The sequence below is a fragment of the Podarcis erhardii genome (assembly GCF_964252035.2).
Source record: "Podarcis erhardii genome assembly, chromosome: 3".
Classification (NCBI taxonomy): domain Eukaryota; kingdom Metazoa; phylum Chordata; class Lepidosauria; order Squamata; family Lacertidae; genus Podarcis; species Podarcis erhardii.
The window spans coordinates 8,364,499-8,380,356 of record NC_138507.1 but is presented as its reverse complement, the minus strand read 5'-3'; the positions used below and the strand labels follow the sequence as shown (position 1 = coordinate 8,380,356).

General features: G+C 43.5%; 1 protein-coding gene and 1 long non-coding RNA gene across 2 annotated transcripts in view; one reads left to right on the top strand and one right to left on the bottom strand.

Annotated features, from left to right (window-relative positions):
• The window catches only part of LOC309338498, an 86,534-nt gene that overhangs the window by 64,776 nt on the left and 5,900 nt on the right, over window positions 1–15,858 (bottom strand). The window lies entirely within an intron of this gene.
• Window positions 926–10,977, top strand: CKAP2 (cytoskeleton associated protein 2). Its single transcript, XM_081856590.1, has 8 exons — window positions 926–1,073; window positions 3,431–3,488; window positions 4,657–5,492; window positions 6,085–6,298; window positions 7,665–7,832; window positions 8,192–8,258; window positions 9,308–9,656; window positions 10,118–10,977. Exons 2-8 carry the CDS (start codon window positions 3,477–3,479, stop codon window positions 10,362–10,364), a joined length of 1,893 nt encoding a protein of 630 aa, XP_081712716.1. The 5' UTR covers window positions 926–1,073; window positions 3,431–3,476; the 3' UTR covers window positions 10,365–10,977.

Sequence of the window (15,858 nt, the reverse complement as noted above, 5' to 3'; positions counted from 1 at the left end):
ACACAGTAACATCCATCTCTTTGCCCGCACAGTTCAAAGCAAAGCCTTCTTTTGCAAGTGACCAGATGATTCACTCCAAACACCAAGTTAGGGGAAACTGCTGCTGCATCACAAACTATACACTTCTAACTACCTAAGTCTACTACTATTAAAATGAGGCTGCATTTTCAATTATATTTTAACCTGTATTTTAAATTGGTTGTCTTTTTTTAATTGTAATTTTACTGGTGTTAGCTGCCCTGAGCCCAGCTCTGGCTGGGGAGGGCGGGGTATAAATACAAATTTATTATTATTATTATTCTTTAGTCAGATGAAAAGGAAGGGCAGCTTGGAGCCAATTTGATTCCCTCCCTCCCTCTCCTTTTTTTTTCCCCTTCTCCTCCTGCGATGAGGCTACATTTTAATATTTTAATGTTCCATTATTTTAATGTATTTTATTTTTGTTTTTAAGTTTGTAATCATCCATCTTGTTTTTATTATTGCTTGTAAGCCGCTCTGAGCCCTGCCTTGGCTGGGGAGGGCGGGGTATAAATAAAAAATATGATTATTATTATTATTAAGAGACAATTCCATGCACAATGAATGCAATTAACACCAACATTTAAATTACACACAGATGCAAATGTGCGCTCTTGGACGAAACAATAATAATAATAATAATAATAAATTCCCTCCATACATCCAACCCTCCTTCCTTGGGAAGGATTTGCATGCATCCACCCGCCTCTTCCCATGCTAGGAACCTGAACGGACCGTTGAAAAGTCTTTGCCCTGCCCGCTCATGCGCAGTTTCCTCGTTTGAAGCAGAAACCGGCCTGGAGCAACAGCTCCCGTCCCATATATGGAAGTGAGGGGGCGGTGCTGTGGGCGGACTCGGCCGTACCCCAGCAGCCAATAGCAGCGCCTCTCCCCCTCGCGTTCATTTTAATTGGACGATTTCAAGCTCTCAGGCCAATCGCGTTCCGGAAGACCGTTTCGCCTCGCGCGTGATTTAAACCGAAGTTGCGAGCCGCCGCGAAGGAGAGTGGCGGTTGGGGCGACGACGGTCAGGTCGAGTCGAGCTCCTCACGCAGGTGAGCGCGATAACGCAAGCTTATTTAATAATAATAATTATTATTCTTATTTTCCCCAGCCGCTCAGGGTTATTATTATTATTATTTTATTTTTATATTAATATTATTATTATATTATTATTATTATTATTAATTATATTTTATTATTATTATTATTATTATTATTATTAGGAGTCGTCTGTGGTACCTCCACAAGCAGGTAAAACAGAATTTTACCCCTTGGCCCAGGGTCATGCATTCAGGCAGACCGTTGTCGCTTGGGCGGGTGTTCCCCATATTATTATTATTATTATTATTATTATCATCAATGTCGTTGTTGTTTAGTCGCTTAGTCGTGTCTGACTCTTCGTGATCCCATGGACCAGAGCATGCCAGGCACTCCTGTCTTCCACTGCCTCCCGCAGTTTGGTCAGACTCATGCTGGTAGCTTCGAGAACACTGTCCATCCATCTCGTCCTCTGTCGTCCCCTTCTCCTTGTGCCCTCCATTTTTCCCAACATCAGGGTCTTTTCCAGGGAGTCTTCTCTTCTCCTGAGGTGGCCAAAGTCTTGGAGCCTCAGCTTCAGGATCTGTCCTTCCAGTGAGCACTCAGGGCTGATTTCCTTCAGAATGGATAAGTTTGATCTTCTTGCAGTCCATGGGACTCTCAAGAGTCTCCTCCAGCACCAGAATTCAAAAGCATCAATTCTTTGGCGATCAGCCTTCTTGATGGTCCAGCTCTCACTTCCATACATCACTACTGGGAAAACCATAGCTTTTACTATACGGACCTTTGTTGGCAAGGTGATGTCTCTGCTTTTTAAGATGCTGTCTAGGTTTGTCATCGTTTTTCTCCCAAGAAGCAGGCGTCTTTTAATTTCGTGACTGCTGTCACCATCTGCAGTGATCACGGAGCCCAAGAAAGTGAAATCTCTCATTACCTCCATCTCTCCCCTTCTGTTTGCCAGGAGGTGATGGGCCCAGTGGCCATGATCTTGATTTTTTTTTTTTGATGTTGAGCTTCAGACCATATTTTGTGCTCTCCTCTTTCACCCTCATTAAAAGTCCTCTTTCACCCTCATTAAAAGGTAGAATTATTACTTTGCTGTTATAAGGTAGCATTAATTTTATGCATCTTCTAGTAAAAGGTGAGCCTATGTATTGCCAGTGCATTGTGCGCAAACCACAGAGGCAAACACTACACCCTTTCCCTGATGAGGTAGACTGAGCTAGGTAATGTCAGTTCACTAAAAGGTTCTTTAATTCCTCCTCACTTTCTGCCATCAAGGTTGTGTCATCTGCATATCTATACCGCCCTTCGTCTGTAGATCTCAGGGCGGTTCACAACGATACGATATCTTTATTGTCATTGCCCCATAAGGAACAATGAAATTGAAAATCTACATAAAACATTCAAAACCCCCTAAAAACTCTGAAACCCCATTTTAAAATACAATATACTCTAGAGACTCCTTATGCTGTGTTTAGAACCAGAATTGCATTTGGGTAGAAACAGTTTCTCAGGCGGCTAGTCCTGGTCTTTATAACCCTGTACCTTCTTCCAGAAGGCAGAAGCTGAAAGAGATCATTTCCGGGGTGTGCACTATCCTGCGCTATCTCTGCAGCTTTCTTATGGCACCTGACAGCATAGATTTAATCTAAGGTGGGAAGAGTGCACCCAATTATTCTCTCTGCAGCCTTTACAACCCTGGACAGCATTGTTTTTTCCCCTGGCCGTGCAGCTCCCAAACCACACACACAGACCATAACTTAATACACTCTCAACAGTACAATGGTAAAATGCCATCAACAGGTCCTCCCCCTCTCCAGCCGTGATTAAACCAACCACCGTTGTATCATCTGCAAACTTAATGATCTTATTACTGGGGTATTTGGGGGTACAGTCAGCAGTATAGAGCGTATATAAAACAGGCTCAACACGCCCCCCCCTGCGGCGCCCCCATATTCATGATAAGATCCGCAGAGACATAAGGCTCCTCTTAATTCTCTCTTCGAAAACGCGTTGGTCTCCGGTGCTATGACAGCCAGGATGTGGAGCTCAGACTTGCAAGCTGTCAATATCTCATTTGCTTGCCGTGTCCCCATAGCTCCGACCAGCCTCTAAACAGCTGCCCTCCTCTGTGCGGAGGACCCTGCTTTCCCTCATTATGTCAGTTGGCAGAGGCTCAGCTCCCGTGCTCCTCCTTGGCTCATAGAAATGGATGCTTATGACAGGATAGTGTCCATAGTTTACAGCTATGTCTGAAGTGTGGGTGTGCAGGATAAGGCTTTTTTCAGTTGTGGTGTCAAAGCTTTGGGGATGCCCTCTTGTTAAGCTATCCTGGTGCTCAGCTCTTGTTTTTTTGTTCTCCTAACAGCTTATCAAGCAAAAGCCACAGGACAATTTTACTTGCGAAGCAAAAAATGGAAAGTCTGGTAAGTATATGTCTCTTGTATTCATTCACTTGAATTTTGGACTCAAGGTGGATTATACTAGTTTGTAGTTAAGAGGAGAATGAGGAATCTGTTTCTAAAAGACAGACAGCTAAATTTATTTATAAGCCCAGGAATTTCCAGATCATAACTCTAGTAATGCATTAGTAGCTTTTATAACTTGTTTAAAAATGTTAACTATAAATTAATTTATAAAAAGTCTAAACCGGCTTTTCTTGCTCATTACATTTATATTACACAGACATCTACATACCCATACATACTGTTTCACAGTTCTTGATTGATTGCTTTACATACAATGAAAATGGGGTGGGGAGCAGTGTTCGAAATTCCCATTGTTCTAAGCGCATTTTGCAACAGGGAATTTCATTAGTGCAAGCAGTTTCTGAGCTCTGTGCCTAAGATTTCAGGTTAAAACTGCAGAGTGGAAGGAAAGGTGGACCTTTTTCTGCCTCTCCACTTCCAACTGCTCTCTGAAGACTGGAGAAGACTTAAGAATATTAGGGGAGTGGGCAGTGGAAAGACTAGACCAGACATGTCCAACAGGTCGACCGCAATCAACAAGTAGATCCCCTGCTGATCACAGTCGATCGCGGGACCCTTATTGCTTGTGTTACTTAAAACTGGAATGAATGCCTCTGCTCTGTCGCTTTGGTTCATCCTCCAATGACAATGGGGAGATCCCTGCCAGTATTTTTATATTGGGAGTAGATTGCAGTCTCTTCGGAGTTGGACATGCCTGGACTAAACCATGTGAAAAATGAACATAATATTTTAGTTGCTGTTCATTCATTTTCAGCTTTGTATTCTTGTTGTAAAAAAACCATGTGCCTAGACATTCCATTGTTGTGCCCGTAACCTAGGTTTAAGTTGTCATTTAGCTCCTAGCTTTCATTTGTTTCTAACAACAGAATTAGATCTAGAGATTGTTGTCTGGCATATCTAATCACCTGCTAGTATTATTCTCTGGAATATATTACACTATGATAATGTAAGAAATAATGGTGTTGGAATAATATCATTTTCCTTTTTAAGGAAAAAGTAAAGCAGATATGCTTATAACCGTTTTGTTTTTCAGGTGCTTATGTGCACCTCCTTTATGTTGGAAAATGTGGAGAAAAAGATCTATAATGTTAATTTAATATTTCAGGAAAACAAAGAAAATGCAGTTGGACCTCTATGGACCCAGGTGGATGACATGTTGGAGGAAAACTTAACTTCTCCAAAAGCTTTAAAGTCTCCTATCATATTGAAGCAGATTTCTGTGGCTGAAAACTGTAGCCCTCTGGCTAGTACAAAAACAAACTGTAGCCCCCTGGCAGTTGTTTTTGAACCAGCTAAAACGAAAAGCCAACACATGTCCTTTAACCAGACCTCCTTACTCAAAATAAATGGAAAAGAGAAAGTGCTGAAAACAGCTGCACCACCCACCTTCGTTCCACCCCTTTCAGAGAAGCGTGCGCTTGGCTCATATTGTGGTAGGATAGTAGAATCTAAAATAAACTCCTTCAGAAGAAAACCAGAACATGAGAATAGGAGGCACACCATGGCTGCTGCCCCTAAATCAGCAGTGAGGACTCAATCCGCAAGCAGCATTACAGGCAAAAAGGATGATAGAGTCAGCAGCACAGTTAATACTTCTAAGTCTGTTGCTATTGCCAAACCTGCAGCTGTTCTCTCACTTCAAGCCAGGCCTCCTGTGAAGGTGCCTGTTGGCCAGCCGAAGCCCATTCTGAACCATGAGACAAAAACTATCAATAGAACACCAGGGAATAATGGGGCATCCCAAAGAAATCCTAATAAGAATGGGAAGCTCGTCAGTGCTAACAGATCTGTGCACAGAACAAAGAAAAATGCTCCAACGAAAACTGGACTTGGACCACATTTAACGGGACCTGTCTCTGAAGCTCGTGGTGTTGTCTCAGCTTTGAAATCAGCTGACGGCGTCAGAAAACATAATCCAGCGAAACCTGCAAAAGGAATAAGGTAATAGAAAGGTGTGGGGATAACATTGGCTTAGATCTCTGTGAATTTAGGATATGCACAAGTTATTTTGCTCAAAAACACAGGCAAAATTCTTTTGAGGTCAACTTTTTAGGTGTAGGATACTGATACAGTGGTACCTCGGGTTACAGACGCTTTGGGTTACAAACTCCGCTAACCAGGAAGTGGTTGCTCCAGGTTAAGAACTTTGCCCCAGGATAAGAATGGAAATCACGCACCAGCAGGAAGCCCCAGTAGTGAAAGCATGCCTCAGGTTAAGAACCGTTTCGGGTTAAGAAGGGACCTCTGGAACGAATTAAGTTCTTACCCGAGGTACCACTGTACTATACACAGGTGGGGAACCTCTGGTCTTCAGGCCACGCTTGGCCCACAGTGGGGTCCAATTTGGCATACCAGTCCATTTTCCTCAAGTCAAACCTATCTCTTCTTTACTACCAGTTATTTACCCATGGTTAGGCATTTGGGCGTCATTGGGTTACATCTGTATTGGGTCTGTTGCATGGCCCTATTCCTAATTACATTATGGGGCAAAGCAGAATGTTGATAACTTACTAATATACTGACTCGTTTGTAGAACCCGACCAGCTGAACGGCCGCCATTGACAGGGCTAAAGAAGCTGCCACCTCCCATATCTGTTTATACTCTGCCTGAAAGAGAATCCTTTCATCAAACTATAAAAGAACCAGTTGAATCCTTCTGGTCTGCCCTTGCAGACGAAGATGAACAAGGACTACTGAGTGACAGTGTCAATAAGACCCTTGTGGAATGTCTGCACTTAATTGAGGAGGTGAGGCTTCTGTTAAGCCACAGTCATGAGAAAATAAGCTTTTGTATATGTTCAATACTTTCATTCAGCTCTGTAAGACCATAAACGGCAAGACCATGTTGGAATTTAAGGGAAAATTGGGTTGTTTTGGGAGACATTTTTAACGGATGATTTGTTATACCTCAGTGGTAGAGCGTGTGCTTTGCATGCAGAAGGTTCAGTCATTCTCATATCCAGGTAGTGCCGAGAGTGACTGCCACTCTGAAATCCTGGAGTGCTGCTGTCAGTCGCTGTAGAGACAATACTGAGCTAGATGGGCCAAAGGTTTGATTTAGTATAAGGCAAGCTTCCACAGGTGGCGCTGTGGGTTAAACCACAGAGCCTAGGACTTGCCGATCAGAAGGTCAGCGGTTTGAATCCCTGCGACGGGGTGAGCTCCTGTTGCTCAGTCCCTGCTCCTGCCAACCTAGCAGTTCGAAAGCACGTCAAAGTGCTAGTAGATAAATAGGTACTGCTCTGGCAGGAAGGTAAACGACGTTTCCGTGCGCTGCTCTGGTTCGCCAGAAGCGGCTTAGTCATGCTGGCCACATGACCCGGAAGCTGTACGCCGGCTCCCTCAGCCAATAAAGCAAGATGAGCGCCGCAACCCCAGAATCAGTCACGACTGGACGTAATGGTCAGGGGTCCCTTTACCTTTACCTTTAAGCTTCCTGCGTTCCTAGGTTCCTTAATGATAAAATCCTGCTGTCTGCAAGAACTTCTCCATTATACATGGGACTAGATGAATTCATGCTGTACAAAATAAAGTCACATTTTCCCCATGAGTTGCTTTCGTTTTGAGGTGATCACAAGAGTATGAGGCAGAATATAATCCAAACAGATGGCTCCTGAGGGAAAAATTCTGCTGTTAGATATTTGCTTAGGAGATAAACCCCTTGCAGAACACGGGGAATAATTCATTAGCAGGGATAAAGATGCTATTGCAGGCCTAACTCACTTTCAATTTAAGATGAACAATAAGAGGTGGTCCACAGATTTGTTAGTTACTGGTAACGATCTCTGTTGACTGGCCCTCAATCAGCACAAGCTGTATTGCAGAGGACAGAGAGTGTGCTTATTTAGGGTGGGTTGCAACAGACGAGATCTTCCCCAGGTTCTGTGCTAAATACGGGGAGGCATTGGGTCTCTGCTGTACCCTAGGCTTTGAAGACATGGTCTGTAGTCTCTGAAAACTTATACCACAATAAATCTGCTAGTCTATAAAAGTGCTGCTAAAAAGTCTATAAAAAGAGTTGAGTGTTCACTGCAACAGATTAACTAGCAAGCTCTGGAATTCATATTACGTAACAACTTTTAAAAAGTAAGCCAACATATAATCTATCTTTAGGGTTATCCAGGTGATGACATACATTCCACTTTGGAAAAGCTGACCTTGTCTGTGCCAGATGCAAAGAAATTTGCCAAATACTGGGTATGCCAGATGCGTCTCGAACAGTTTCGCTCCATTGAAAAGGTCCTTGCTATCTATGAAAAGGCAATTCTGGCAGGAGCACAGGTAAGAATTCTTAAATGTTATTGTGTTAGCATTTATATTTAATTAGAGTAATTTTTATGCATTCTGCAGATGAGGCTTTATTTTCTAAAATTCCGTGGTTGTGTCCTCTACCACGTAACTCTACCACGTATTGACTTTTCATGCAAGGAACTCAAGGTGGTGTACATACTGTAGTATTTTATCCTCGCAACAACTCTGTGAAGTAGATAGCTCCAAAGTCACCTAGGTAGTTTCATGGCCAAGTGGGAATTTAGTCTTGAGTCTTCCCAGTCTAGTCCAACGCGAACCGCTACAGCACACTGGCTAATTACAATTGACTTGGGCATGATCTGGTACTAACAAAATCACATTTCTTTTAGCCCAAGGATGAGTTACGCCGTACATTAGCAGATGTTATGAAGAAAACAAAAATCATATCTAAATCTGGTAAGAGTAACTATTTTTAATTTAAGATGGTCACACTTCCCAACTCCCAACCTGTTGCCCTTAAATTAATAGTTTAATAATAAAGCAGAAACTTAAACTGGAGATTATCTGCGCCCACTAATTTGAGTGCAATTATGAACATATTAACTTTTTTTTTCTCTTTTGCCTTTGTTCCTTAAAGCATCTGGCTCCTAACTTTCTTAGCTGTAACTCTGTTGCTATCGTTTCACATTCTAAAAGCTGAAATGCATAGTTGGTGAATATATTTCTGTCCTTGGTTTACTATACTGTGATTCTGCTTGTGGCCTACATTTTAAAATTACCTTTCTGGAAAGATGGACCATTCTTGTCAGGGAACTGCCATCAGTGCCGGAGGGAGAGAGCAAAAGCCAGGGGGATTCCAGAGAGCGTCCAGGGATCGGGAGAAGCAGCCCATCTTCTGGGGAAGAGAATCAGCATAGCACCAGTGGAGAAGGGGGGCAGATGGGAGAATCGGCGAGGCGGTCTCATGACTCCTTGCCTGGGACCAGTGGGGAGAATAGGGGTCCTCCGTTGCCCACGCCCTCCTTGCGCAGAAGGCTTTCGCGCAGAGAGAGTAGGAGGAGACTGGGCATCAAAGAGCTTCTTTGCTGGAAGAAGTTTAAGAAACGCCCACCGACGGATTCTGCCAGCGACTGAGTCAGCCACAGGTGAGTGGCTGTCCGGACAGAAAAGGTTCACTTTGGCAACCCAGCCAGGTGTTTGCACCCAGCCAGGGAGATAGACACCTGCTTACGCACGAGCAACCCCTAGAACTGTTATAATTCTTTATCAGGTTTTATCGATACTTATTTTGAACGTATAGTCTCAACTTGTTTGGAAATACAGCCATTCATCCTATTTTTGTGACACAAATGTGCTACAAATTCTACTTCATAGTGAATGTGATTTAACTATCAAAAGATATGGTACTAGTCTACATTGAGTAAGTTAACCCCTGAATTTCATTTTTTTCCACAGGAAAAAATTCTGGGTCACCTTGACTTATGACAGTGTATTTCTATTTTCAGAGGAATGTGTGGAAAAAGAAATCACTCTAAATCATGAGGCAGAAGTTCATTTAGATGAAGAGAAGATAGAAAACGCTTTCAAGGAATTAAACGTCAATAACAAGATGGAATCTGGTAATGAAGTGACTTCTCAAAAAGCAGAGGCTTGTTTGAAGTCTGAACAAGAGAGCATTGCGGCTGAAGAAAAGCACCAAAATAAAGAAGAGAAGCCTACAGTTCTCAAAAATGAAGAGCAGGATAGCGGCAATGCAGAGGGAGAGAGAATACTAGAGTTCCCAACTCCTGAAACTGACAAAGGGGGCTCGTACTTAATTAAGTATAACTTGTCAACTACTCCCTCCTTGATAAGGTAAGCTGGCTCTTCAGGTTTACATTCTCTATCTGTTTTCTAATGTGGGTGGGTCACTATATTTGACACCTTTGTTCAATCTCAAGCTGAATGGAGAACTCAGTAAGTATTTGGGGGTAGTGATTCTGCCATGTATGGCTTATTTATTCGTTTATTTTGCAAGCCTTTCAAAGGATATCAAAGTGAAACTTGCAACTGAGAAAGATCATTCCAATGAGCCACAACAAGTCCTAATCTTCTCACCCAGCTCTCCAGTTCAGTTTATATGATGCCTCTCTGTCACAGCAGACCTAGTGCATCTAACATTGTTGGGCTGCCGATTTGAGATCAGTGCTGTAGGGAGAATAATTTAAGTAATATTCAGTGTCAAACTTTGTCTGCTTGCATTATAACAAGTTGTAATCTTGCAAATATTTTGTATTTATGGCCTACCTCTTTTCCCTCCCTCCTTGATCTCCAAGCACAAATAAAAAAATGCAGGGTGACGGTAACCATCCTGCAATCAAGGATCTGAAATTTTTAACTCCTGTGAGACGTTCTAGCCGCATACAAAAGAAGGTGTGTAAGTTGCCAGATATGTTGAAAGACCACAACCCTTGTGTTTCTTCACTTGAACAACTTGAAGAATTCGGAGCTGAAGGCATTGGTTTCATCTACAGACACAACAGTGCACTGCGCAAACTCTGTACCCAACAAGGTCAAGAGTGATTATGGCACAATTTTAAGGCTTCTTTGAAATGATCAGAAACAAAACGAGCGACATTGCTTTTGATGCAACTAATAATAGCTGTATTGAATAGAAAAGGGTATCGTGGGTATATAAGGTGTGATGTATTTTAACAGTGAGTAATGCTTGGTCATCTATTTGGTTTATGGATGTGACCATCAAAGTGGTTTTCTTTGGTAATGTTTATTAATATGCCTTTAATCTGCAAGTGTAAGTTCTAAGAATAAGGCGGTCTTTTATTGTGTATTTTTCATTTTCAAATAAAATAAACATCTCTGAATCGTGCTCCAGTACAGACATAATGCTCACATTCCTAACCATGGTTAAGAAATGTGAAGCAGGCCTTGAGATAGCACACTCATAACTTCCTCTGGCCTTAACACTAATTCAATTCTAGCAGTAACTACTAACCCTACTATTCAATATATACAATTTTTTCAGTCTCTTGTAAAACTTGTCTCTAAAATTTTGTGCTATCCCTTTAAAAACCTGTTTGTATAATTTTTCCACTGCAGAAGTTTAAAAACATTTTAAATGAATGTTTAAATCTTGGTTTATAGTAACACATGTTTAAAATAAAATAATTTATATCCACTTTTTTGTGATACGTTTCTTCCAGAAAGAATTAAGCTAAGCACTTTATAAGAGAGGAAAACAACAGATTCAAATATCTTGTCCTAAATCTGAGAGATAACGATCTTTGGAGCTCGATCGTTGAGCCGTGGCCTCTGATAGCTTTACGATCCCAATCAGTCGTTTACAGTGTCCAGCACACTTCCTTCCGTGCTGCGCAACAAATTCTGCTGTCTCTTTAGCCACGGCTTAGCAGAGTAGCATACAGCGGTGTAAAGCAGTCTTTTTCTCCTTTTCTCCATGCAAGCATACACAGACAGGTTCGTCTATTTACAGCTCTTTATTGAAACATTTCAGCCCATCGCTGCTTGCAGCCATGTCTCTCTCTCAAACACACAGAGAGAATAGCAGAAAGTACAGGAACACAAGCTCCTCCTTAGCTTCTAAGACTGACGTCAGAAAGTGACGCACATCTCAGAACACTTAACCAGTTAAGTTCTGAACTCTCACACTAAAGCCAACGTAGACTGCAAATCTACCGTAAATTTCGCTCCATAACACGCAGATTTTTCCTCCTAGAAAGTAAGGGGAAGTGTCTGTGCGTGTTATGGAGCGAATGCCTACAGATGGCGGGGGAATCTGCTGCAGTTGTGAGCAGTCTGTGGCTTGCTTTGAAACAGCAAAGCAGGTGTAAGCGGCTCCTGTCAGCGAGCCGAGCTGGGGAGGAGGGAGAGAAGCAGAGCGGGCTTGGCTGCTTTAAAAAAACCCCGTCCTCTATGTTCCTCTCTCCTCCCCACTGATCTGCTAAGTAGCAGCGAAGCTTTTCAGCCAGCCTAGCCGGGAGGAGGGAGAGAAGCAGAGCGGGGTTGGCTGCTTTAAAACAACCCCGTCCTCTATGTTCCTCTCTCCTCCCCACTGATCTGCTAAGTAGCAGCGAAGCTTTTCAGCCAGCCTAGCCGGGAGGAGGGAGAGAAGCAGAGCGGGCTTGGCTGCTTTAAAAAAACCCCGTCCTCTATGTTCCTCTCTCCTCCCCACTGATCTGCTAAGTAGCAGCGAAGCTTTTCAGCCAGCCTAGCCGGGAGGAGGGAGAGAAGCAGAGCGGGGTTGGCTGCTTTAAAACAACCCCGTCCTCTATGTTCCTCTCTCCTCCCCACTGATCTGCTAAGTAGCAGCGAAGCTTTTCAGCCAGCCTAGCCGGGAGGAGGGAGAGAAGCAGAGCGGGGTTGGCTGCTTTAAAACAACCCCGTACTCTCTGTCCCTGCCTGCAGTTTTTTGCTGTCCGATTTTGGATTAGCCACTGTAGGGGCTGTGTGTGTGTGTGCTTGAGCTATCGTTCTCCTCCTCCTGCTTCCCCTTCGCTCTCCCTGCGCCCCTGCGCTGTCCCTCCGACTTTAGAATTGACACTCTGTGTCTGTGTGTGTGAGAGAGAGGGCTCCTTCTCCTCCTCCTGCTTCCCGTTCACTCTCCCTGCGCTGTCCCTCCGACTTTAGAATTGACACTCTGTGTCTGTGTGTGTGTGAGAGAGGGCTCCTTCTCCTTCTCCTCCTCCTGCTTCCCGTTCACTCTCCCTGCGCTGTCCCTCCGACTTTAGAATTGACACTCTGTGTCTGTGTGTGAGAGAGAGAGGGCTCCTTCTCCTCCTCCTGCTTCCCGTTCACTCTCCCTGCGCTGTCCCTCCGACTTTAGAATTGACACTCTGTGTCTGTGTGTGTGTGAGAGAGGGCTCCTTCTCCTTCTCCTCCTCCTGCTTCCCGTTCACTCTCCCTGCGCTGTCCCTCCGACTTTAGAATTGACACTCTGTGTCTGTGTGTGAGAGAGAGAGGGCTCCTTCTCCTCCTCCTGCTTCCCGTTCACTCTCCCTGCGCTGTCCCTCCGACTTTAGAATTGACACTCTGTGTGTGTGTGTGAGAGAGAGAGGGCTCCTTCTCCTCCTCCTGCTTCCCGTCACTCTCCCTGCGCTGTCCCTCCGACTTTAGAATTGACACTCTGTGTGTCTCTCTGTGTGTGAGGGCTCCTTCTCCTTCTCTTGCTTCCCGTTCACTCCCCCAGCGCCCTGCGACTTTAGGGCCAGTTCCCTCTCTGCGTGTGTGTGTGTTTTGACCTCACTGCGCTTGGGGGAGAGTGTTGGTCGCAATTTTTCTTGATTTGTCTCAGAGTGGTTACTATCATGGTTTCCTTGCCGGGGAGGAGGGAGAGACGCAGAGCCTGCTTGTTCTAAAGGAGCAAAGCCGGAGAGGAGCCTCTCCTGCATTATCAGCAGCATCCTTCTCCACACCCCCCACGCGAGCTCCTTGTCCCTTGAGTTCTTTTCCTTCCCTCCCCACTTAAAACGTGGTTACAAAGCACGGATCCACATGGATCCTCAGGATTTTTGCACTAGGTCACCCCAAATTCACCATCAGATCACATAGCATATCCATGGCTACAGCCTGCACCAAAAAACACACGCACCCACTGTTTCATGGGGTCGCAATGGCGCAAAAACGTGGTTACAAAGCATGGATCCACATGGATCCTCAGGATTTTTGCATTGGGCTACCCCAAACTCACCGTCAGATCACATGTCTGTGGCCACAGCATGAACCACAAAAATCATATATCCACTGTTTCGTTTAGAATATTTTTTTCTTGTTTTCCTCCTCTAAAAACTATGTGCGTGTTATGGTCAGGTGCGTGTTATAGAGCGAAAAATACGGTATTTTATACTTGAGTAGATGCTCCATGAGATCTACCTCTACCTAAACAATCAGATTCCTCTCCTAATCCAAAGACACTATGGAGACCTGCCTAAAAAACCTCTTGCTTGTGCTTGGCTTGATTTAATGGGCCTTGGGATTCTCCCAGAAAATAGTGTATTTTAAATCTTCACATATGCAACAAGAAAACTTAATGCACCAGGAGATAATTACAAATTCAAACAATTTTTTTAAAAAAAGTTTATTTATATCCTTTTGTATTTCTTACACTTGTTTTTTCAAAACTTAATTCTGAAACTTTCAAAGGTTATTTACACAGCGCCATCCATATGTAGGGTGCTTACAGCCAATAAGATGGTAGTTCCTTGCTCCAAAGGGGCTTCATCTAGAAAAAGGATGGAAACAAGGAAAGACAACTGATAAGGATGATGTGAATTTAACAGAAACAAAATTGGTTCCTTTTTAGAGAGGGTGGACTGGAACTGAAATTCCTTTTAAAATGAACTTTCCAAGCACATCATGTTTTATCTGCAATTGTTGTTGGTTCTTTGTGTTGAATATTGTTATGCACTAAAGTTCTCTCCCTGGGCAAGCAGGGGGATACTGTAGATAGTTTTCACTCAGGTCCACATATACAAATAAGGGACTGAAAGTGACGTTCAGTGATTGGGTAGTTACAGAAAGTCTTACAGTTGCGTTGTAGTGGAGCTCTATATAAGCAGGCTGGCTGAACCCTTCAGTTCAGTTCTGTTCTGGCCTGTGAATAAGCAAGAGCTGTTTGAAGAATCGCTGTGTCGTCTGATATGTTCACCCACAACTTAACAAATATATGCCATTTGGTAATTTATGGACCTAATAGGTATCTAAAGCCATTTGCACATAACAAAATATGTATTTTATCAAAGCAATTGTCGAAAAGTCCATGCAGAATGTAGGCTCTCTATATACAGAAACTAGTGATCTTTTAGGGAGCGGGCTAGCAGGCGGGGCCCATGATTTATATCAGGCACATCCAACAGGTAGATCGTGATCTACTGGTAGATCACTGGACATCTGTGGTAGATCACCGCCTCCCCTAAGAAAAGCTAAACACTTTGCCTGCACCCCCCAAAACAGGGACTTCCTTTTTTAAAAAAGCTGAACAACTTTGACCTGAACCCCCCAAAAGGCGGTAGATCACTGCCCGTCTTTAACTCTGGTGAGTAGATTGCAGTCTCTTGGGAGTTGGCCACCCCTGATTTACATCATAGGATGTAACACAAAACACTGTTGCTGTATGTGGGTTTTATTTTATTTATTTTTTATCTTATATTTTGGAAATGTATGCCCAGGTTTTTTTCCTTTACTTTTTTTTGGGGGGGGCAAGAGAGTGGGGCCCTAAGCTATAGCTTGTCTAGCTTATACGTACATCCGGCCATGCCTACCTGTCAAAGTGGCCCACCAGGGTGGGGGGAACCCCAAGATCCAGCCTAACAGGCTAAAGAGGTTCCCCCACTCCTGCCTTAAGCTTATATCACTCTTCAAACCTGTCTTTCCAGTGATATATGGTCGCTGGGATGCATTCTATATGAGCTGTGCACTCTTAAACATCCAGTAAATACCCTTATGTTTACAGTGGTACCTCGGGTTAAGTACTTAATTTGTTCCGGAGGTCCGTTCTTAACCTGAAACTGTTCTTAACCTGAAGCACCACTTTAGCTAATGGGGCCTCCTGCTGCCGCTGCGCCGCCGGAACACGATTTCCGTTCTTATCCTGAAGCAAAGTTCTTAACCTGAAGCACTATTTCTGGCTTAGTGGAGTGTGTAACCAGAAGCGTATCTAACCTGAAGCGTATGTAACCTGAGGTACCACTGTATTCCAGGAACTGATCCAAGGCCAGTTTCTAAAAATGCAATGTGAGAATTGACCCTTCCCTTAAATCTTCCCAAATACTTTTGTGGCTTGATGTAATTGCACACATGCCATTAATATTGTAGGGACTGTTTATGATATGCTGCAAATAGAATTTTTTGGCAGGAATAGAGTTTTCATTTGGAAAGGGGAAGCATTTACAGTGCAAACCTATCTGTATGTACTCAGACTGGTCAATACAGCACACCCACAATATGTGTTTTTAGGATTGCTGTCATGGTGTAACTAATAGTCTTGTACTCAGGTCTGCTGAGTGCTCTCACTGCTGTGAGGCTTTCTCTGTCACAGGCTGCT

Excerpts from the sequence above, each read along its gene's own strand:
- CKAP2 (XM_081856590.1), top strand. Across the intron at positions 7,833-8,191 it reads CAATTCTGGCAGGAGCACAG|CCCAAGGATGAGTTACGCCG; the intron begins GTAAGAATTCTT and ends CATTTCTTTTAG. Across the intron at positions 9,657-10,117 it reads ACTACTCCCTCCTTGATAAG|CACAAATAAAAAAATGCAGG; the intron begins GTAAGCTGGCTC and ends TTGATCTCCAAG.